Below are 24,160 nucleotides of genomic sequence, written 5' to 3'. Positions count from 1 at the left end.
TCTTGGGTGGACCCAGTGTTCCTGGCTCATCTCCCTCTTACGGTTGCAAGAATTCAGATTCTGCATCACCGTGTTGATTCCCCCCGGAGTCTTACGGGCCCATACATATTTTTCTTTTTTTAAATTGGAGTATAGGTGCATTACAATGTTGTGTTAGTTTCTGCTGTACAGCAGTGGGAATCAGCTCTATGCATACATATATCCCCTCCTCCCTCTTGAGCCTCCCTCTCACCCCCACCCCCATCCCACCCCTGTAGGTCATCTCCGAGCCCTGAACTGCCGTCCCTGTGCTATACAGCAGCCTCCTATTAGCGGTCCATCTTATACATGGTAGTGTGTATATTGCCAAACCTGTGTTTCTAAACTCACCAACTTAACACATTTTATTTAACTAAACCAAATATAGTTTCCTTCTCCACCGTGATAGATTCACGTTTCAATTAATGCTCCCTCACACCCTCCTCCTTGTAATAGGTGTTAATTCATTAGCACTTTCAATGCTGTGTGGAGTCGCCCCCTCGTGGCAGCCAAAGCCTTCCACGTGCCAGGCCTCAGATGCTGGAGGAATGAATAGCCTCAGATGGTTCTCGTCAAAGGTTTGGACTTGCATTTGCCAGGCTCCTAGGGGACACCAGGCTGGAGAGCCCTGGTTGAAGATTTCCTCAGGATTTTGACCCCGAGGAGACTGCATTTCTGCAGTTTATCTTTCTGGGCAGGGTATTTGGTGAGGCATTTTGGGTGAGAAGCTGTGAGACATTTTGGGTGAGAAGCTACCTGAATCTAGGTCAACCGCTGAGTCAGCAGCCAGGAGCGAGGAGCCGGGTGGTGAGGGTGGGCTCCTGCCCTGCTGGGCATGAGAGCGAGGGGGCAGTGCCCGTGGTCCCCATCTCCAGCAGTGCCGTCTCCTTTTTTTCCACACCTTGCTACCTTTTTCTGAGGTGCAAATAGCTGTTGCTAAGAGCTGTTTTGAACAAACCCAGTGCTGCCAGTCCTCACTGAGCTATAAAGTGAATTAATTCGTCTATTGGTGATCATAAATTTGACTTTTCTCGGTTTTTAAAAAAATAATAGTTTTACTGTCTTTGTAAAGGTTCCATGTGCTCATTATAAGATAGTTGAAAGCAACATAATGAAAAGGACAAAATTTTGAAAGGGGAAAAAGTAGATCAGCCATACACTGGCCTCCAGGACTCGTGGTTAATATAGAGGGAATGTTGTTTAAGGTGCTGCTCTGCTCACACACAGAAAAGGTCACAGTGCACGTGATTTAGGAAACCAGGCCATGTTATCCTCGCTAGTGTACAAATCAGCAGTTAGTCTCAGGGTTGTCCCCTCTTGGACACACACAGTCACCTTTGAACTCTGTCCCCGGCTCTAGATGTTCATGTATCATCAGATTTGGTGTGCAGTTGGTGATCAGAAGTTGGTTATTTTAGAAGTTCTTTAAACCCTGCTAGTATAAGTGATCTGTCACCCTCTGGGGAAAGATGCAGATCTTTTCTTTTAATAAATGTGTAAGGAAAAAAAAAGTTCAGAAGTTGACAAATGGTGGGTTCATTTAGACTATTAAAGCCTTCGTAAAGCTGAATTTTATCTGATATGCAGCGTTTTGAGAAATTTTCCTTGTAACTCATATGTCTTTCTCTCTCAGAGTTGCCGCTAGCCCACATAGCAATGTATAAAACAAACAACTTTATTTCTTCAAGGCGGTTTGTCGTTGTTGCTTGTTGTTTAGTTGTTGAATTATGTCCGACTCTTTGTGACCCCATGGACTGTAGCCGGCCAGGCTCCTCTGTCCATGGGATTTCCCAGGCAAGAATACTACAGTAGGTTGCCATTTCCTTTTCCGGGGGATCTTCCTGACCCAGGGATCAAACCCATGTCTTCTGCATTGGCAGGCGGACTCTTTACCCCTGAGCCACCAGGGAAGCCCTTCGAGGCAGTTTACTTCCCTCTATTGGAAACTGTCGTAATGTGCTGGCTTAGAACAAAGTGCTTTACTGCGGTCTGCTAAAAAATGATCTGAGTAAATAATGTACATCCTTCATGTGTGCAGTGTCAACAACAAAAAGTTTTTTTAGAATAGTGAGTTTTGTTTGGGTAAACATCTTATGTCCCTATACATTTGAGGAATAGAATAAAATGTATAAAGAGGAAATCTATTGTAAAAAAGGAAAAATCTCAAATCCCACCTCCCAGAAATAATACCCCTTGGGAGTGGCATTCCAGACACCACTCAGTACATACATACAGGTACAGGGGAGCGATGGACAGCAGAAGGGAATGATTTTATCATATTTATTAAACAAGAATAAGCTTATCTTGTTTGCAGTTTTGAAATCAGAAACCACATTTAATTTTCCTTGGGTAGAAGAAGCTGAATACGGTTTGAAGGAATTGTAAAACTTGAGAAAAAGGTTTCTACATCAGGGTGATTTTTCAAGGAATTCTTAAGGAGGGTGATAGGCCTGGGAACCAAGGTGGGACAGAGACTTGTCCACCGGATGGGGGCCTGCAGGCAGAGCAGGCTCCAACCAGGTCTCAGGTGATAAGCCCTTTTCCAGATAAGACTCCTGCATTTGTTTGCAGCCGGGCTGTGTGTACCACGTTCAGCTCAAGGCGGAAGGCAACGACCACATCGAACGAGCCCTCCCCCACCACCGGGTCATCGTGGTAAGACGTGGAATTCTTCAGCAGCATCACTGCATGATTGCATCTCTGATCAAAAATCCTTCAGCGTTCCTCTGGCTGGCTGCCTTTCATCTGTTGTTGGGGGGACTTTACATCCTAATTAAGGGTCCTCTCAGAATAGTGTCATCTTTACAAGCAGCGTCTTCTGTGGGCTTTTAATGAACAGCAGCACTGTCTTGCATCCAGAGCAGAAATCTGAGCTGTTGTTTCCCCACTTCCCCTGCTAGCTCTGATCATTATTCTACAAGTTGAGGATCTTAAGGCCTAAGTAGCATTTTAGATCAAGGGAGGGAATAAAGGGAACATGGGCTTCATCAGTGACAGGGCCACTGACGTTTCTTCTCTTCAGGTGTTCTTCCCACCAAAGAGAGTCTATTGATCTTTAAGATCATGACTCAGCTAACTGATCCCTAAAGAGGCAGCCCTCCAGGTCACAGGAGGTGTCCCTGGCATCATTTGCAGTGAAGTTTTTTCCCATGGAATAAGTCTCATTTGCTAGACCAGAGGATTTGGGGCCAGACAAAAAGCCTTTGGTGGCTTTATTAGGTGGCATTAGGGATAAAGATTACAATGGGTCCAGAGGCTGGTTGGCCGTTCAGGATTTTTGGCCTAGGCAATGAGTTTTCTTGATGTCTTTATGGCATTTGGCATTTAAGTGGTTGTGATGGCTGCATCTTATGTTATATTTTCCTGCCATGGGGATTCAGATCGGGGTCCCAGGCAGTCATGTGGACTGCGGCCCCACAGATGAAAAGGTGACTGACGGGGGCACATGCCCACCCCAGGGGGTGCAGGGGAGCTGGGGCTTGACTCCTGCCAATTCCTGCCAGGCAAGAACATCCTTCTCTTTTTCTAGAGCTGCTGGGAAATCTGGTTCTTTTAGTATGAAATTTCTTTTTGAAAATGTTGATAAGTCATTAAAACTTAAGGAAAAAAGTACTGTCTTTGTCAAACAGCATGTCCATGGCCAGGTGTCACCTGTCTCCTCTCAATTTGGGACCTTAGATTCAGGCTGCTCGAACAGCAAGCTTTGCTCCCTGAATTCGAAGGGAAGTCGCTAAGACATAGAGCTCCAGGGATATCCCCTGCTGGAGCAGAGGCCCCCCTCTTCCAGCTTCCTTGGCCCAGCTTGCTTTCTCTCTTTCCAGGTCGGGAATAATGACATTGATGATGTAAACATCATAGTTTTCCGGCAGATAAATCAATTCGACTTAAGTGGAAATGTGATCACTTCCTCTGAGTATCTTCCTACATTGTGGGTAAGGCCAGCTGCTGACAGCTAACGTGCTCTAGCCCTTGTTTAGCTGAGGGTTGAGGTTGAGATTAAGAATCTTCAGGCCCAGCGTGTATCTGGTGGAATGACTGCTGATCGCTAGAGAAAAACGTGGTCTGGTTCAGATGACAGTTTTGCCAGCCTTGTGTGTCTTTAGAAGCATCACAGTAGAAGCCTCATGAATGAGCAGTGTGATCTGGGGTCTAAAGCAGAGAGATGGCTTTAGGGCAAAGCACCTGGTCACTTTCTAAATTCTACGCAAGGTGCGTGTGGCAGGCAGTGGACTCAGAGTCAGACGATGGTGGGAACAGGCAGTGAACCTGGACTGGAGAGAAAGAAAGGCCACCAACAGAACACTAAACTGCTCCTGGAAGCAGCCAGGAACCCAGTGCAAAATGGGAACGTGTTTGGAGTTTAAGGAACAGCTGTGGGGTTGAGGTGACAGTACATGGTGGGGGGCACGCGGACTGAACAAGGCTGGCGGTGATGACATCAGGTGACCAGGCTCTCTGGGTCTCCATGGGGACAACAGTGATGCCAGTTTGGGAGTCAGGGTTGGTGACGATGTACGTGAAGTGCCTGCCCCACGCCTAGCATGTTACAGATATGTTAGAAGCTGTTCTCTTTAATGTTACCACTACACTAACAGGTGTTTACTATTTTGAGCATTAACGTAAGTTGTCAGAATCTTAAATTAAAAAATTTTAACATTTTGACAACTGTCACATCACTGGTGTCTCAGATGCATTAGGAACGGCCCGTTGGGGGAGGATGGTTGCCCTTTCAAAGATCCGTGTTTCCAGAGTTCCTCTCCCCTCAGAGATAAGCCATCCTAAGATGTCAAAAAGGCGGTGTTTATCGTGTTGAAGTTTTAAAAGCATGCCCTGCTTTGTTGCTGCTCTCCAGGTGAAGCTTTACAAAAGCGACAACCTAGACAACCCGATCCAGACGGTGTCCCTGGGCCAGTCCCTCTTCTTCCACTTCCCGCCCCTGCTCAGGGACGGCCAGGTGAGCCTGCTTCTCTCCGCACTGTCTTTGCTGGAACGACTCCCCTTTTCCGCTGAAGGAACTCAGTTTTCCCATTTTTTCCCCTCATGCCACCTTGCTGACACAGTTGAAACAGAGGAGATGGGGCTCTCTAGGGATTTTTTTTCCAGAATTAGCTCTTTTTCTGTTATAAAAATAATACACATTCATCATGGCAGGAGATCAGGGAAGGGGATGGAGATCAGACATAATACTGTCATCCAGAAGCAGCTGCTGTTAACATGTTGATAGGTTTCCTTTTGACCTTTTTTGACGCATGTGCGTATAAGTATAAAAACACATGTGTATTCATATAGTGATACAAAGCTGGGACTGTTTTGTACATTTTCTTGTAACCTGTGCTTTTCAGTGAAGACTTTATCACCCGTACTTTCTCATGCATGATATTTAATGACTGCACAGGAGACCATGATAGAGAAAATACCGTAATCTATTTAACCAAGGCCATCATCACTTACTGATGACGGGATGTTTGCCATCAGCTCTAATTGCACAGAGCCAGCTATTGTGGCTGCCCCGGTGGCAGCAAACTGTGGAGAGAACTTGGTTCCTTTTGGGGACTTAGCCTGAGAGCGTGAGTGGTGAGCCTGTGTGGTTCCTCCCCTGGCTTTCTGCCACCTGCCACAGGGGTGATCCTCTGGCCTTTCCCGGTGTGAAGTGAAATAACAAAGCAGGTTGTGACAGACTCTGGGGCCTCCCCTGCACTGCTCCAGGCGCCCTTAGTAATCGAGCCACTTCCGGCAGCACAGCAGTGTGGTCACAGGCTCCCCGGGGCACGCAGCCTGCTTGGCGCCTTACCAGCTGAGTGACCCTGGGCACGTCACACTTCCCTTCTTCAGGCCTCTCTCCCTCCATCTGTGAAATGGGGCAATAATCCTGATCTTGTCAGTGGTTGAGAGCACAAGCTTAGTGTGGTCACAGGCTCCTTGGGGCTCGCAGCCTGCTCTGTGCCTTACAAGCTGAGTGACCCTGGGCACGTCACACTTCCCTTCTTCGGGCCTCTCTCCCCCAATCTGTGAAATGGGGCAATAGCCCCGATCTTGTCAGTGGTTGAGAGCATACGCCTAATGTGCTCACAGCTCTGGGCCCCTGGCTGGGGCTCAGCACGCAGGCCTGTGACGGTGACCGGGACCTCTGCAGAGGATGCTGCATTCTTAGAACTCACCAGCTAATGAGCCAAGAATTGTCCCTTGGAAGTCAACCTTGTTTTGGATGAAAAACAGTCTTCCTCAGTTTAACCGCGTGTCTCCCTCATCAGAATTGATTCATCAGAACTGTGTGTGTTTTGTAAAGTCAGGCTCTCTAAGGACCACGTAGCCACCATGGTTGGATACACTTAGAAAGACGAGCCGCGGGCTCCGAGCGCCTGTTCGGAGACGGCAGGGTTGCACGGCTGACCCTGCTGGACCGGCCCGCTGAGGCCGCCACGTGCGAGTTAGTGACCTAGGCGTGGAGGTGTAAACTTGGGGGTTCCTAAAGGAAACACGAGGTCCTTTGCGTCACAGCCACGCATTAGGACTTAGTGTTCGTTTGCTTTGCCCCAACTGCCCTTTGTAAAGACTGCCCCTCCCTCCTTGTGCACAGAATTACGTGGTCCTCCTGGACTCCACGCTGCCCAGGTCCCAGTACGACTTCGTCCTGCCACAGGTGTCCTTCACGGCAGCGGGCTACCACAAACACATCACCTTGGTCTTCAATCCCACGGTAAGGAGAAGGGGGCTTCCGGCATGGAGTGTGCAGTGGTTCCAAGGTGCCACTGAGTGCTTTTCAGACCTCCGTCCGTGTGGGAAGTTGGCGGGAGTCCTCGTCCCTGAGATAGAGAGAAGGCGGGAGGCTCATGCATGGGGAGCCTGGACTTGGACGCGGCCCTTCTGCTGGTTTCTGGCTCGTGCTCGGTGACTTGGCCTCCACGATCTTACCCTGAGTAGAAGGTTCCTCCTCAACCCCAGGAGGAAGCACTCGTCTCGTTCACCTTAGCAGAGACTGAGGAAGTGACAGAGATGAGCAGGCCGGGAACTTTGTCTCTGTGTGGAGGCGCACGCAACCCCAGGGAGGAGCAGTGCCTCCGTGGAGGGCAGTAGGGCTGCAGCCTGGACGTCTGCCGGGCACCTCCCAGCTCCGGGGAGCACATGGGCAGCCCAGGCAGCACGGAGGTGCCGCCTGGTGGACCCAAGCGAGCAGGCCTCGTCCCTGCCGCCAGGAGTGTGGTCCCATTTCTGAGACCATGGAAGCAGAGCCACTTGCCAGGGGAGGGAAGGCCTGGTGGGTCCTCATCCCGGTCCTTCGTGGGGAGGTGCCTCTCTTCCATCCTTCTGGCAGCTCAGAAAGACTGAGTGACTTACCTGGGGGTGCTCGGCCGAGCCAGGTTCTCTTGTCCCAGCCGCCAGCCGGGTGGCTCAGCACCATACACTTACGAGGGTCGTCAGGGCGCTTCCCTGCATCCTGTGCTGAATGTCAGTACCGACAACCACGTTCCTCATGCATCACCCAGTGTTTCATGCACTGCTAACCACTCCACACACCTCGTCATTCCCCACAGTAGGTGCTGTTCGTATTATCGCCATTTTATAGTTGAGTCAACCGAGTCTTAACGTGACTGCCCAAGGTCACACAGGAAGACCCGGCCTGGAGCCTGGACTGCAGTCCTCAAAGCTTCGCCTCATAGTTGCTCTGCCTCTCCCCACTGACTCCAACTTGCTCTTAAGGATTTACTTTGATGGAAACTGGTTTAGGATCTAAGACAAGTCAAAACATGTGGGGGCAGACAGTTAGGGATCCTGTACTATTCTTCTGTTTATTAAGGGAGCGTCTCTCTCCGGCTGTCATCTCGGGTCAGAGGCCCTGTGGTCCTTCTCCTTCCTGCATGTCCGCAGATGCTTTGATCTTGGGACCTCTTTACACTGTTAAAATTAGTTGCGAATCTCAAAGACCTTTGGTTTGTGTGGGTTATATGTATATTTATCGTATTAGAAATGCAAACTGAGACATGCGGAAAACACAAGCATCCACAGGCCACACGTACCGTTACTGTCGGAGTGAGGACATCGTCGTGGTGCAGCCTCTGGGAACATCCCCTGCCCTGTCTTAGGAACATGAGAGAGAAATTGGCACGTCATATGTTCACAGTATAATGAGAACAGTGTGGACTGTGCAAATCTCCTGAAAGAGGCTGTACCTTGAGAACAGCGCTATGGCTTGTTAACCTGTTTTATCATCATCCGAAAGTTCCTTAATTTATTTGTTTCCATTGTCGAGGTGGAGTGAGCTAGTTGGGATATAGGTTCATTTGCTATTACAGAGACCCAGCACTTCAGGGCTTCAGCAGGAGGGAAGGTTTTATCTTTTGTTGACCTTCCGGGGGTTGTGTGGAAGCTCCTGGGTGTTGGGCTCCTCCTGTCCGTGGCTCTGCTGTCCTCCAGCACATCGCCCTTCCCAGAATGGCACAGTTGGCTGGAGGCTGTCCGGTCAGCAGGGAGGAAGGGCACACCCAGGGTACAGCCTGGGTGTGGCACTTGTCACTTCTCTTCCTGTTCTGTGGCCAGAGTTGACCCCAGGGCCCCACCTGGCTGCGAGGGAGGCTGGGAACTGTGTTCTGTTCTCACTGGCCCAGCTGACAGTCTGGCCTCCCCTGGAAGGAGGGGTGAGTGGCCCCGGGTCCCCAGCACTGCTTCACCGCCTCACTGGGTATGACCTCTGGCACTTGCTTGGTGCTCACTGTGTCCCTGAGTCTGGAACAGTGGGTTCTCGATGCCTCCTTAGAGGAGAGAGTCCCTGGGTGCAGCCGGGGCTCAGCAAAATGAGCTCCTTGTACTTTTCGACCACAGGGGTCCCCTGCCGCCCGCAGCTCTGTGTCTCCTCAGTGTAGATAGTGAAGGGTCCGGGGGTGGGGAGCACCTTGTTCTTGGAACCTGGTTATTCCCGAGCTTCAGAGAGCAGGTGAGGGGAGCTTGTGCGGCAGAGGATTCACTTGGGATTTAGTTGTGTCAGTTACTTCTTTTGGGTACTGAGTGTCTGGGTCACGTGGGTACTAAGGGTCTTGAGGAGGCCGGGCAGGTCTGGGCTGTGGATGGGGTGCTGACGGAGAGCTGGTCTGGGGTGACGGTGCTCTGGGTGTTCGCAGAGGAAACTGCCTGAGCAGGACATCGCCCAGGGATCATACATTGCCCTGCCTCTGACGCTGCTCATCCTGCTGGCCGGCTACAACCACGACAAGGTAGGGGGTCCGAGCCCTCAGGGCAGCAGGCATGCGCATTGGGGGCAGATCCCTCACAGCTGGGACGTGGCCGGGGAGGAATGTCCATTGTTACCAAGGTGACCGTGCTTCATAATGGTTTAATAGCTGGGTCCAGTCCGACTCTTGGAATGCTATGGACTGTAGCCCACCAGGCTCCTCTGTCCATGGGGTTTCCCAGACAAGAATACTGGAGTGGGCTGCTATTTCCTTTTCCAGGGGATATTCCCAAGACCAGTGCCAAGGCTAGGCCTCTTGTATCCCTCCTACCCCTTAACCCTGAAGTACTTCCGGGTCTCTGGTGACCCTCTCTGGTACAAAGACCTGCGCTCAGCTGGGCTGAGAGCACAGAGCAGCGGGGATGGGCCGGGGTAGGCCGGGGGCGGGGACTTTGGTGTCCTGCTGGACAGACGTCTTCTCCTGGAGCCCCCCTCTCTCATACCCTTTTTCTTCCCAGCTCATCCCCTTGCTGCTGCAGCTGACAAGCCGCCTGCAGGGAGTCCGAGCCCTTGGCCAGACAGCCTCTGACAACAGCGGCCCGGAAGACGCAAAGAGACAAGCCAAGAAACAGAAGACAAGGCGGACGTGAGGGATCTCCCTCAGGACAGGCCCCTGGCGTGGAGGATGCGTGTGACTTTTGTCATCAGCTCCGTGGGCGCAGCCACCCGTCAGCCTCCCCTCCCCGGCCCCGATGTGACACCGTGAAGGGACCCTCCTGTCACTCTGCAGAGCACAATTGATTTTCTGAGTCAAAGATAATTTATTATTTTTATTTTTGTCAAAGAAGTGTTTAAGCTGTGCTGGTGGTGTGCGAATGTTATCCTGAGTCTTCCAGCTTCATTTGCAAAAAGAGTTCCAGTAAATGGGTGTCTTGACTCCCAAATTAAGCTCCTGTTGGACTGACCCTCCCCTTAACGTCCCTGTGCATCTGAGGTCCCTGCTGGAAACCGCACAGCCTGTGTGTACTCCTAAGAGGGTGTGTTATGCGGTAAAAAGTCAATAAAATGGCCCACTTGTTTGTGTTGTAGCTCATCTCGGGTGCAGTCCTTGGAGGACCCTGGCCTAATGCTGGGGTCACGATTGCACTGCCTGGAGGGACACGTGGGTCTGAGTAAAGCCGAGATGACACGTGGCAGCTGGCTTTTGGCCTCAACGATAGGAAAACGGGAGAGGTGGTGAGGGGTGACGGCGTGAAGGGCCCTACCTTGGTTGCGGGTGGGGGATGACGGTGTGAAAAGCCCCGCCTTGTCTGAAGGAGTCCGAGAGGCCCCCCCACTGTGCTGTGGGATCACGTGTTCACGTCTCTAGAGAAGCCGGAAGAACTGAGTTTTATGTGAACTCTTCCAAGTTTTAAATGTTCGCGACAAATTCAGTTTGTAACTTCTGGCGAAACAAAATGCATATGTAGGCTGTGTGAAGCTTGAAGGCTGCCAGTTTGCATAAGGGATCCACAGGAATTCTCAGCATTTGAACAGCATTAATTTCATTCTTATGGGAAGTAATTAAGTTACACTGGAAGCAGGGACATCCAGCCATCCAATGCTTATTGAGCCCCACATGTGACAGGCACCGGGGCTATGAGACGAGCAGATCAGAAACAGTATAAACTTCAGGACCTGGATGAGGATGAACCACCCCCTCCCCCCACCCCGTTTTGTTCCTTGTTGTGTCCCTAGCTATCCATGTGGAGTGGGCACTTTAGAAGGAACGAATGAATGAATGCATGTGTGGATAGGTGAGGATGTGGACACGTGGCACCCGGTCTCAGAGCGCATGACCCATCCATCGTCGGGTGAAAGACAAGCTGGTCAGGGGACAGGGCAGGGCGGAGAGCCAAAGGCTTCCTGGTGAGGAGGCTCAGGTGGCCAAGGGGGCACAGAGCAGAGGTCAGGTCCCACCTGAGAGCTTAGGGAAGCTTCCCCGGCACGATGTTTAGGCCGGGTCTGGAAGGACCCGAAAGGGAAAGAGGAGTAAGGCAGGAGGTCTTGTTGGGTGCCACGACCAGTGAGGACGGTCAGCTTGAGGATTCCCGGGCTCCAGGGGCCTCCCGAAGAGCTGCTGCACTTCCAGCCCAGCGGCTGTTGGGCTCTTGGCCATTTCACAGGTGTTACTTTTCACCATGGAAGAAAGTACGCTCTTGGAGACCTGGGAGAGATGAGATGCATAATCCATTTCTTGAAGTGTTTTCTAACTCTTCTTCCAAGTGGACACCCAGAAACATGCCTTTTAAATGTTAATGAGGCTTTTTATTGACGCAGTGTAAAGGTTAAGAGCTCGTGGAAGATACAACTAAATGTCAATATGTTCCATCCAGTTCTGGACGCCGCCATTAAGGGGCAGTCTTTCCCCGTCGCTGCTGCAGGTCACCTTTCTCGCTGGTGGATCTTCTGAAAGGGCTCTGTTCCTGGAAAAAGGCTGCTGCCTTTCTCAGCCTGTATGGAAGTTCGGCCTGTTGCCTGAGATTGTCTTCATTTTCTGGCAATCTCAGGACAACTCCCCTGTCCCCTCTGTGAGGTGTGAGAACGAATGGATAGAAAATTTTAAATGCAGCAAAAGTTATATGAGACAGATTTTTTTCTCCCCCCTGAGAAATTAAAGATGTCTTAAATGATGGGTCCCTGAAGAACTCCCTTGCTTGTGCCTTTTTGCTTATTAAAGTAGCCCAGCCTCAGCGAGGATACCCCCAGAGACTGACAGACAGGGAGGTGCCATTCCAAGGTGCTGGCTTCACCTGAGTCTTCCCTGGGTTTCCTTTGTTTGGAATGTTATCATCCAACCAGCAAGGACGGTTGGACATGGGTGGAGGGGTGCTGGAGGTGGGCATGGGGAGTGTGTAGGGGGCAGGGGCTCCAAGAGAGAGGTAGGGAGAGGAGGTGGTCCTCGTGCTCAACTCTCAAGGGTCTGTGTTCAACTCTTGAGAGACGAGTCATGAGATAAGGGGAAAGCAAACGATTACCTCCCTGAATGACAAGCAGTGGTGGAAAGGAGTGGTGACCATGTGCCAGGCACCGCACTGAGTCCTTTCATGCATGAAATGCTGGGTCTTCAGGACCTTACGACATGAGTATGTCTTCAACTCCACCTTACAGGAGGAAACTGAGACTTAAGAGCGTCGCAGCCACTAAGTGGCAGAGCTGGGGTTTGAACCCAGGTGCAGGAGTTCTTAACCCCTGTGCTCTGCTGTCTCCTGCTCTACAAAATGAGACAGGGCATCTATGTGCCAGGTTGGGGATAATTCAGGTGTTGAGAAAGAGAATATCATATGCCAGAGATGGGGGCATGAGCTGTGATAAATTTAGTCAAAGCACAGTGACATGTAGCCATGTGTGCAATGGAGGGTCAGGCCTTTAACTGTTCCTTCAGCATTGTTTCTAGAACCAGAGTTACATGGCTAAATGCTTAAACCCAATTCCCCAAACACAAATCCAAATCCAATGGGCAGCATTCCCCCTTTCCTCAAAAGCTGGAGCAACCTGATGAGGGGAGTTGGGAAGGATTCTGGGAACAAAGTTTGTGTGGTTCCATACATTCTGTCTAGGCTGAGTGCTCACCGGGAATGAGGACTGTGTCTCAGCCATCCGTGGTTCCAGGCCCTTCACACAATGGGGGCCTGAGGAAGGGAGCCCGCCTCAGATTGACTCCCCCCAACAATCCCTACAGCCTTTTCATATGGGGTCCCCTCGCACACTGAGTCAGGGCTGGACTCAGATGTGAGTGCTGACATGTGCCTTCTCAGATGGGGTTATAAAGGGCATCGCATAAACAGATGAATGGATAAAGAAGATGTGGTGTGTGTATATATATACAACTCAGCCATAAAGAAAAGCGAAATAATGCCATTTGCAGCAACTTGGATGCAACTAGAGATTATCATACTAAGTGAAGTAAGTCAGACAGAGAGACAAATACTATATGATATCACTTATATGTGGAATCTAAAATATGACACATTATGAGACAGAAACAGAATCACAGACGGAATAGATGTACAGTTGCCAAGGGGAAGAGTGGGAGGGAGAGGAATGGACTGGGAGTCTGGGGTTGGTAGATGCAGACTATTACATTTAGAATGGATAAACAACGAGGTCCTAATGTATAGCACAGGGAACTATACTCAATATCCCGTTATAAGCCATAGTGAAAGAGCGTGTATAGTACAGTGTATGTGTATAACTGAGTTACTTTACAGCAGAGGTTGGCACAACATTGTAATCAACTATACTACAGTAAGGGCTTCCCAGGTGGCTCAGAGGTAAAGCATCTGCCAATTCAGGAGATGCAAGAGACTCAGGTTCGATCCCTGGGTTGGAAAGATACCCTGGAGTAGGAGATGGCAACCCACTCCAGTATTCTTGCCTGGAGAATTCCATGGACAGAGGAGCCTGGTGGGCTACAGTCCCACCCTTTAATAATACAGTCCCTTTAATAATAATAAAAAAATAATAAAGGGCTTTGCGCATTTTGTTCCTGGAGAAAACCAGCTGCCTTGTGTGGGGATACATAGGCAGCCCCTTGGAGAGCTGAGGTCCCTGGATAGCAGCCAATCCAACTTGTCAACCAGGCACTTCAGGGGCCCTGGACCTGGATCCTTCAGCCCTGGTCAAGCCTTTGGATGACTGCAGCCCCAGCCAACATCGGACTGCTGCTGCTTCAGAGACCCTTTCAGAAACCCTTCCTGGCTGAGCTCTTCTCAAATTCCTGACTCAGAATCTGTGAGCATGATGTATGATTGTATTAGGCCTCTAAGTTATGGGGTAATTTGTTATGCAACACTAGGTAGCTGGAACAGTACTCAATAAAGGTCTATCATCAATGGACAGTGACTGAGAGACCTCCAGTAAATCAATGTATTTCTACCTGTATTAGTCAAGGCTATTTTCATTTCAAGTAATAGGAGCCCAACTCCAACTAGCTTAAGAAAAATGGGGCATTTCATTGCCAGTACAGTGGAGAACCCCAGGAGTGTCTGGCACCGTTCGTGGCTGCATCCAGGGTATGTCTTAGCCTCCCAGTTCTGTTTCCCTTTGTGAGTTGACCGTGCTCTTCCCTCCATCAAGGCTCTATGCCAGCTCTCAGTGCTTAGCTCTGAAAGAGCCCTTTGCTGGAAACCGACCGACTTTGAAACCAGGTCCACGGCTTCTTGCTCAGTTGTGCTCTGCTGGGGGCAGGGCAGCCGTGAGGAGACTTCCACTGTGAGTGAAGTTTGGGAAACTGGCTTTTGACTTCTGCCTGTCCTGCTTCTGCAGAAGGTGGTCACCCTGCAGCTTTAGGCCTAAATCATCCCAATTTGCAGGCCCAACAGAAAGAGAATTCCCATCCCACAGACCCTGTGTTCATCTGGGGAAGGTGGACTGATGGGCAAACCGCAGGATCTGATGGGCAAACCGCAGGATCGCAGGGGCCTGGCCAGGCCCCAGGCCACAGCTCCATCTATGCCATGCGAAGCTCCCACAGTGGGGATGTGCAGTTCCCAGAGAAACAAGGGATCCTGGGTGGGCAAAACCAATAGAAGTCAGCTCTCCTCCCTTCACGGCTTGATGACCAGGTCGCAGTCACTCATCATTTCTGGCTTTATCTTTTCATTAGCAAATAACCATGGCTTTGTTACAACATGCCCAGGGGAGGGAAGAAGCTCATCTTCCTGTGGGCCTACTGTGTGCCAGGTCTCAGAGGGAAGGTATGCAGAGACCCCCTCCCTCCCCCTTCTCGGGGTGGGGGTGGCATTCATGCTTCATGATACAGTGGTGGGATTGCAGGGGGATCTTGACCATTGTCACTAAGTCCTTCTGCTGTCCCCCCACACCTGGGTTTGTCTCCGATGCTGCGCACTTCCATACACTTTCAGATGAGTGACTGTTTCACTGTTCCACCGTGTGGATGAAACAGCAGCCCATCTTGCATTTGCTTTTTGGAATTTGAAGATTCTGTAAAATAGATGAATGCATTGGAACAAGTGGTCCCCACGTCTGTGCAGAATCTGTGCCTCCGTGGACTGATGGCTGCCCCTCCCTGTCTAGTCTGCAGGGGAGACGGCTGGCAAGAAGGGGGAAGCTGACAGCTGCTGCATCTTTATCCTGTTTCTGCTCGTGGAGCTGAGAGGAAGAGGTGGCTGAGCGCCGCTGAGTGATCAAACTCCAGATGGGCCTCTCTCGCTTCCTCTTCAGGGCTGGGGTGGATGCGTATACGGAGAAAGAACATTTTGCTGCCTACCCCAGATGCTTCTTCCCTTGCCAGTTTTGGGAACACTTCACCGAAGTGATGACTGATACTTAGTTAATGGTGGCAAAGAACGGATCACATGTGAAGGCGAGGTCTAAGCGTGACAGTGGTTGAGGGTGGGGGTCTGCAAACCCTGGTCCCCAGAATCTACTTCTGTTCTGCAAATAAGTTTATGTGTATAACTTTTTAGAATTCCATATATAAGTGATACCATATGATATTTATCTTCATTTGATTTCACTTAGTATGATATTCTCTAGGTCCATCCATGTTGCTGCAAATGGCATCATGTCATTCTTTAAAAAAGAAAAACTTTTAATTTTGTATTGGAGTATAACAGATTAACAATGCTGTGATGGTTTCAGGTGGACAGCAAGAGGATTCAGCCAGACATATTCATTCTTTAATAGCCGAATAGTATTCCATTGTATATATGTAGCACATCTTTTTGATCCATTCATTTGTTGAAGGACATTTAGTTTGTTTCCATTTCTTGGCTATTATCAATAGTGCTACTATGAACATAGGACTATATGTATTTTTTTGAATTACAGTTTTCATCTTTTCCAGATATTTGCCCATGAGTGGGATTGCTGGATCATATGGTAGCTCTATTTTTTATATATTTTTTAAGGAATCTCCATAATGTTCTCTATAGTAGTTGCTTGCAGACATAGAAAACACACTTATGGTTACTAAAGTAGGGGAGGGATAAATTAGGAATTTTGGATTAATACACTTTTTAAGACTTATTGTATAGTACAAGGAACTATGTTCCATATCTTGTAATAACCCATAATGGAAAAGAACCTGAAAAAAAATATTTATATATATATATATATTATATATCACATATATATATATCTGAATCACTTTGCTAACATAACAGGGTAAATCAATTATACTTCAATTTTAAAAAAGTTTCAAGTTGCTAAAAAACAAAACAACCCCCTCCCCAAAACTACAACCCCACCAGGCCAACTAGTTAGCTACTGTATTTGTAAATAAAGTGTTATGGGAACACAGCTATGCCCTTTCGTGCAGATTGTCTGTGGCTATTTTAATCTGACAACAGTGGAGGTAAGTAGTTGTGGCAAAGACTGTATGACCCACAAACCCTGAAATATTTACTATCTGCCCCTTTATGGAAAAGGCCTGCTGACCTCTAGTCTAGCGGGCACTTTGTAAAGTTTGATTTGGGCGGGGAGACACTGGTTCATTCGACAAGCATTATCTGAGCATCTAGGCTATGCCAGACCCTGCTCCATGACTGGGGGTTTAGTGGTGGGAACGTGCAGCCAGGCTTAAATGCCAGGCTCCTCTGTCCATGGGATTCTCCAGGCAAGAATACTGGAGTAGGTTGCCATTTCCTTCTCCAGGAGATCTTCCCGACCCAGGGGTAGATCCCAGGTCTCCTGCATTGCAGGCAAACTCTTTACCAGACATCTGAGCCACCAGGGAATCCCAAATGAATGAATGGTCATTAGTAATAATGTTGATCATGATCCATCCACATGACTCATATTGAGGCCATGTCATGAATTCACACTTGTCTTCTGTTTGGGATGAACCATATGAAACTGCCACTTTTATAGGTCAAAATGGTTGACTAATTCACACCATGCCCCTCCTCCAGGGGATCTTCCCAACCCAGGGAACAAACCTGAGTCTTTTACGTCTCCTGCATTGGCAGGCAGGTTCTTTACCACTAGTGCCACCTGGGAAGCCCAACCATTATACGTGCATACTGAAATTAAGCAAATAAATGGACAGTGAATGTGGGAGCCAGTTTCTCACAGTTGCAGTGGAACGATACAAGTAAGCAAAGAAGACTAGAATGATCCATGTGGTGATGGATTAGAGTTGGAGACGTCAGTATGAACTCAAGTTTCATATAGACACAGATGGTTGCATTTGGAAATATTTATACATATGTGCACACACACAGGCTAGTAACATACATATGCTTCCTTGCTCTGCCAGCTGAGTGGGGCTGGAAGGAATGACAGCGTAGCAGCAACAAACCCCCAGTGCCTAGATCCCCATTCTCTAACAACACCCCTCTTCAATAAAAAGCACCAGGGCTCCGTGGAGAAGTGTCTGATTCTAGGACTGGGGTGGGATATATAAGATGAGCTGGGAGCATCCTATAGTGTCAGAAAGTAAGGAAGTGATACTGACCAGGGTTCTTGGCCTCCTCAATCAATAGAAATTGATAAGAGGCCCGACAAGACATTCAGGCAAGGCTTTATTGGGGTACCTGCTACAGCAGCAGGGAGCAAACATAAGTAATAGTGTCCCTTGCTTGCTCTGCAAGGTGGGACAGGCTGGTTCCTTATATGGCTTGAGGGTAGAGGTGTGTCCGGGGATTGGGCAGGAAGGGTGGCTTAGGCGGTTTGCCTATCTCTTTGGTGTTGGTCTGGCTTCCCTGGTGGCTCAGATGGTAAAGAATTCACCTGCAATGCAGGAAACCTGGGTTCAAACCCTGGGTTGGGAAGATCCCCTGGAGAAGGGAAGGGCTACCCACTCCAGTATTCTGGCCTGGAGAAGTCCATAGACAGAGAAGCCTGGCAGGCTATATATAGTCCATGGGGTCGCAGAGAGTCGGACACGACTGAGCGACTTTCACTTTCACTTTGGTGTTGAGTGCAGGAGGCATGCACAGGACCCTGTTTTTGCTCCCCATCCCCTGATTTTTCTCCTGGCTCTTTAAAAGTGGCAGTTGGGTTTTTGGTTGCTTGGTATCTTGTCGGCCATAATTTGCTCCAACTGTGCATGCACACAGTTATTTTTAGTCCATCATCGTTTCTCTGTGTTTTGTTGCTGGAGAGGGTTGTCCAGGTACAAACACTGCAGCAAAGGGTCCCAGGTCCCAGCCTGATTCAGGAGCACTAAACAAATGAAGACAAATCAGCACATTAGCATCTCAAATGGACACAGGAGCAGCTGAAAGAGCTCTTGCAGTCAAAGCTGCCACAATTTTGACCAACAAAATGAATAAAGTAGTACTGGATTATAAGTCAAAGTATAGAATAAATACCCATGGTACCATACTGACATAGATTAATGACTGAAGAAATAAAGGGCCCAGAAAAATGATACTAACTAAAAATGAAGAAATCTGAATAAATTTGAGCTTTAATTAATAATAATGCATCAATATGTGGGCATACAGAAACTGTACTATCTTTTCCCAGAACTGTTCTAAAATAAAAAGTTTAAACATTTATTTAAAAAAAGATGGAATGTGGCAATGTCACATGCTCAGCCTCGTAGTGTTTTTCCTGGTTTAGTGTGTGGGCATGAATTCATATTGTGCCATCTAACCTCTGTTGTCTGACCTTCAATGTAGCCAGTGACCCCAAGGGACAAAAAGCCCAAGTTAGGGATATGTCCTGAGGCCAGGAAATGGCCTGGCATCCAGACTGCACACATTGGTTACCTGGAAAAGCCAAGGAATAGGATAGACAGGGGGTGGCCCTTGGGTCAGATCTGGGGAGGGGGAGGATTTTTGTCAATAAAGGTCTATTGGAACATAGCCAGCCTGTTTATTTACATGTCATCTATGGCTGCTTTTGCGGGACAATGACAGAGTGGATTGTTGCACCAGAAATCCACATGGCCCACAAAATATTTATAATCTATTTGTTCCTTTAAGGAAAATGTTTGCTGACCCTAGGATAGGGGACACAGTTCTGTCACCATCCTTTAGCAGGAAGGGCAAGGAATCCCTGTCTCAGGACAGGTCAGTCTTTTTAACAGTGGAGCACACAGCCGGGCAAAGCCCACGCTCACTTCCTTGGGGCTGAAATGGATCATTAATATTGAATGTTAACAACCTACTTGCTCCAGATGATTCCATTTAATTCTTCTGTCTCTTGCAACAGGGCTCTCACGTGCAGGGGTCGGGGCTGTTTGTCTTCCTCGGCTTTCTGAGGCTTCAGAGCATATTGATTCTGTGAAATGTACATTTCTCAGGAAAGAGCGTCTCCCAACATGACAGGAGATCACACATCACTTGTTTCCTGTGCCTTTCATTCCCCTCGGAACATGATAAAATCATGATCCCAGCGTCACCGAGGGACCCTCATGTCTCTTGGAAGCAGGCCTTCTTTTGTTTGCCTTGTTTTTTAATCTCTTTCAATCAGTGAGGCAGAGTGGAAAACTGTTCACTGGCTTGGAGGCAGGCAGGTCTGAATGTGAGTCGTCCCCCAGTTGCTTGCTGGGCTGCGTGACTTTGGACAAGCTGCCTAACTCCCTGGAGCCTGCTGCAGGGCTTGCCTCGTGGTGTAATCCCTTCTCAGAGGCGGGGCTGGCATTAGGTGATACCCACTGGTGTGGCTGTGGCAGTGGAGTTAGTCGCAGTGTTCTGGTTGGCTACTACCCACACCACAGCAGATGCTCAATATTCTGAAAGGCTTCGATGAGTAGAGATGAATTCTCTCTTTCCTTTCAGAGCTTCAGACAATTCCATCGGCCTACACTGTGCAGAGGCTGTCGGAGTCTGACCCAGACCCTGCTGGCCTGGCCAGGGCACCTTTCCCCAGCTGCCGTGAGTGTGGCACAGCCGTGCCTTCACTGGAGAAGCGCCCTCTCCAGGTGGGAGGGGAGCCCTTGCCCCAGGGAGTAGATGCAGCCGCAGGGATGGCTGGCCCCGCCTCCGGGTGCTGTAGTCTGTGCTCCAGAGCACAGGTCGAGGGAAGACATTGTCTTCTCGCTCAGCTCTTTCCCCTTAGCTTCCTCAGGCCCCCACCTCCCTTCTCCTGAAAGACCCCCACCCCTTAAAAACTCATGCCCACCCAAGTCCCTGTCTTTGGCTCTGCTTCTAGGAAACCCGGCCCAAGGCCACCAGTGTCCTGCTGTTACATATCTTTATGCAACCCCTGGAATAGTGATCAATCTTGGGGACCCAGTGAGCAAGGGTCTGAATGGCCATGTGCGTGGACCTGGTTGGGTGGGGTCTGCAGGGGACCCCATGGGGAACATGAGGCAAGGGTTTTGTCAAATATCGCCATCCCCTTGACACACGTCAAAAAATGTGAGGTCACACTCCAGACTTTCCCCTACAACTCACTGGCCCCTGTTGTCTGCTGTGCTATCAGCAGGTGTTGAGTTTGGGAAGAGTGTGTGTGATGTGTGCATAGTGTGTGTTTGATGTGTATGTGATGTGTGTGTGGTGTGTGTGTGATGTGCGTGTGCATGAATTTATATATGGGTTCTCTGTGTATGTGATGTGTGTGTGTGGTGTGTATGTGATGTATGTGTGATGTGCATGTGTGATGTGTGCGTGATGTGTGCGTGTGTGATGTGTGTGTGTGATGTGTGTGATGTCTGTGTGTGTGATGTGCGTGTGTGATGTGCATGTGCATGGATTTATATATGGGGTTCTGTGTGTGATGTGTGCATGTGTGATGTGTGCGTGTCATGTGTAAAGTGTGTGATGTCTGTGTGTGTGATGTGCATGTGATGTGTGTGATGTGCATGTGTGATGTGCATGTGCATGGATTTATATATGGGGTTCTGTGTGTGATGTGTGTGTGATGTATATGTGGATGCATTTATATATGGGTTCTGTGTCTTGTGTGATGTGTGTGTGTGATGTGTGTGTGTGTCATGTGTAATGTGTGTGATGTGTGTGTGTGTGATGTGCATGTGATGTGCATGATGTGTGTGTGTGATGTGCGTGTGCATGGATTTATATATGGAATTCTGTGTGTGATGTGTGTGTGATGTGTGTGTGCATGGATTTATATATGGGGTCCTGTGTGTGATGTCTGTGTGATGTGCGTGTGCATGGATTTATATATGGGGTCCTGTGTGTGATGTCTGTGTGATGTGTGTGTGGATGCATTTATAGATGTGTTCTGTGTCTTGTGTGATGTGTATCTGTGCATGTGTGATGTGTGTGTAATGTGTGCATGTGATGTGTGTGTCATGTGTATGATGTGTGTGTGTGTGATGTGTGTGTGTGATGTGTGTGTGTCATGTGTGATGTGTGTGTTTGTGTGTAATATGTGTGTGCATGCATTTATATAGGGGTTTCTGTGTGTGTATGTGAACTGAGGCTTTGAGCCCCGCTTCTGGCTTGCCTCTGCCTCATCCACCTGTTGCTCTGGGTCCCTCATGAGTGACTGGCAGGCAAAGAAGGAGGGCACTGGGACGCCTTGTTCATGGGAACTTTGGACCGTCCCCACCATATTGGGCCTGTTGGCCTCTGGGGCATAACTTGGCCTCTTCTGGCTTTGAGGGCCTGCCAGAGGTGCCATCTGGTCTGGGAAGTGTTCTCAGACTGGGCACAGCCTGCTGGTGTTTGACGTCTCTGAAACAGCCCAGCCTGACCTGAGTGGGCACCAGTGGTGGGGCTACATCTTGGGATAGGCTGCTTTGGGTGAACCTGGTTTCTGGACTTGGTTCTGCCACTAAGGCGCAGAGGACACTGGGCCAGTTGCTGCCCACTGGCCCCATCCTAAGCCTGCCTAGGGGAGAGCTCGTCTCTCCCTGGTTGAGCCAGGCTGAACCAGCTCTGCCTGGGTGACGAGGTGGGAGACAGACAGTGACCACTGGAGCAGCCTTGGACTAGTCAGCGCTCTTGTTTGCAAGTGTTGGAGACCAGCTTGCGTTAGCTTAGACAAATGTCTCCAGAATCCAAGGAAGGGCAAGATGTGCTGGGCTTCCAGAACACTTGGAACCACCGGCCGAGCCCCTTCTTCACCTTTGGCACAGAAGTAAGAGACTTTGTAGTATTTTTCTCATTTGATACTCAAAACAGACTGCTGGAGGAAACGGAGACTCAGAGCAGCTACCCTTCCAAAGTCACACAGACTATAAAGGTGTCACTGCCTTCAAAGCCTGTGTTCTCAGCCACCAGGCATATTGTATCAGTGTATTCATGAGAGGTGGCTAAACTGTTGTAACAAATAGACCCAAACCCAGTGGCATATACACAATGTAAGTTTATTTCTGACTCAGGTTAACTGTGATGGGGGCGGGGGGTCCCAGGTAAGTTGGGGAAGGGGTGGTTTATGGTATGCACAGCTGTTTGGGGCACAAGCTCACAGAACCCAATGACCCCATATCCTCACTCACCCCAGTAGCTCATTCAGTGAGCTAAAGAAACATTAGGTGCTAAATAAATGTAAATGTGACCACTTTGAACAACATATTTACACTTAGAAGAGGTTTGTTTGGGATCCTTATTTTTTAAAGATTTACTTTTTATTTATTTTTGGTTGTGCTGGGTCTTCATTGCTGTGCACGGGCTTCCTCTAATTTGCGGTGAGCTGGGGCTACTCTGTGCGGCGATGTGTGGGCTTATCACTGCATACCTTCTATTGTCGCGGAGCACAGATTCTAGGTGCGGGCTTCAGTAATTGCAGCTTATGGGCTCTAGAGTGTGGGCTCAGTACTTCTGGCACACAGGCCTAGTTGCTCCGTGAGCTGTGGAATCTCCCCGGGCCAGGGATCAAACCCATGTCCCCTGCACTGGCAGGCAGACTCTTAACCACTGGACCACCAGGGAAGCCCTGGATCTGTTTTTTAAAAAATTCAGTGGTGCTTAAGTATGGTTTGGGGACCAGCAGCCAGGACTGGCTGTACAATCTGTGAGGCATGATATAAAATAAAAATGAGGGATTCCACGCTAAAAAATCAAGAACCTAAAGGTGATGACAGTGAAAGTCACTCATTGTGTCTGACTCTTTGTGACCCCATGGACTATACAGTCCATGGAATTCTCTAGGCTGGAATACTGGAGTGGGTAGCCTTTCCCTCCTCCAGGGAATCTTCCCAACCCAGGGATTGAAGCCAGGTCTCCCACACTGCAGGCAGATTCTTTACCAGCTGAGCTATCAGGGAAGCCCTGATGACAGAGCATTAAGCCAAGCCCAGGGCCTTTCTGAGCCCGGGGTCCTGTGGGGCTGCGTGGCCTCTACACCCACGAAGCTGGCCCTGCCGGCTGCATCAGCGCTGCCTGGGAGCTGGACAGCCATGCAGACTCCCAGACATACTGAGTGGGAGTCTCTGGAGGTGGGGTTCGGGAAGCTTCCTGGTGATTCTCACGCACAGGAAAGTTGGAGTTCTGCCTTAATCTCTGGAGGAAGTCACAGAGCCCTATTAGAGGCAGAAGCCTGCACGAGCTGCTTCACTGGCCTGATCCAGGCCAGCATTTATCATGGGATAGTCTCCCTTTGGGTGAGTGGCTTTGACAAAAGAAGCCATTGCTTAAGTTGGTCAGGAACCAGGCACTTTATCTGCTCCACCTGTCCGATCTAGCGGCTTGCTCATTCTTCAAGTGCCTTCCTCTGGCGCCTAGTCCATCCATTGCCTTGGACGCAGTGAAATGACTTTTCCTGAACAGACCGTTTGAATCTCATCTGGGTCTGGCAAGGTGAGACTCTTTAGATGCTGATTCTCTGCTAGAGGAGTGGTGAGCTCCCCATCATGGGCACTGTGCAAGGGGAGGTCGGATGATCACCAGGCAGGGATGCTATCAGAAAGAGCTCAGAATTCAGTGTGGTGTCAGACTGGACGGTTTTGAAGGTCCCTCTCATTAATGAACAGCACTGCCCCTCTCTTTTTAGCATCTGCATCTCTTTTCTTTTCCCAGAAGCTTGTTCCTCACCACAATCTATGCACGGTCTCAAGCTGTGTGAGAAGGAATAAGGATGAATAATACTGAGTATGGTAGAATGTAGCAGCTA

General features: G+C 49.3%; 1 protein-coding gene across 1 annotated transcript in view; it reads left to right on the top strand.

The window, feature by feature from the left end:
• Positions 1-10,269, top strand: part of LOC102403829 (nodal modulator 1) — a 58,520-nt gene extending 48,251 nt beyond the window's left edge. The window contains exons 26-31 of the mRNA XM_006050065.4: positions 2,590-2,673; positions 3,840-3,950; positions 4,871-4,972; positions 6,596-6,715; positions 9,132-9,224; positions 9,700-10,269. Of these exons, the coding sequence (XP_006050127.3) occupies positions 2,590-2,673; positions 3,840-3,950; positions 4,871-4,972; positions 6,596-6,715; positions 9,132-9,224; positions 9,700-9,831 (642 nt within the window). The 3' untranslated portion in view covers positions 9,832-10,269. The remainder of the gene's footprint in view (positions 1-2,589; positions 2,674-3,839; positions 3,951-4,870; positions 4,973-6,595; positions 6,716-9,131; positions 9,225-9,699) is intronic.
• Positions 10,270-24,160: the final 13,891 nt, after the last annotated feature.

The sequence above is a fragment of the Bubalus bubalis genome, chromosome 24 (assembly GCF_019923935.1).
Source record: "Bubalus bubalis isolate 160015118507 breed Murrah chromosome 24, NDDB_SH_1, whole genome shotgun sequence".
Lineage (NCBI taxonomy): Eukaryota > Metazoa > Chordata > Mammalia > Artiodactyla > Bovidae > Bubalus > Bubalus bubalis.
This window is presented reverse-complemented; position numbering and strand designations above follow the sequence as displayed.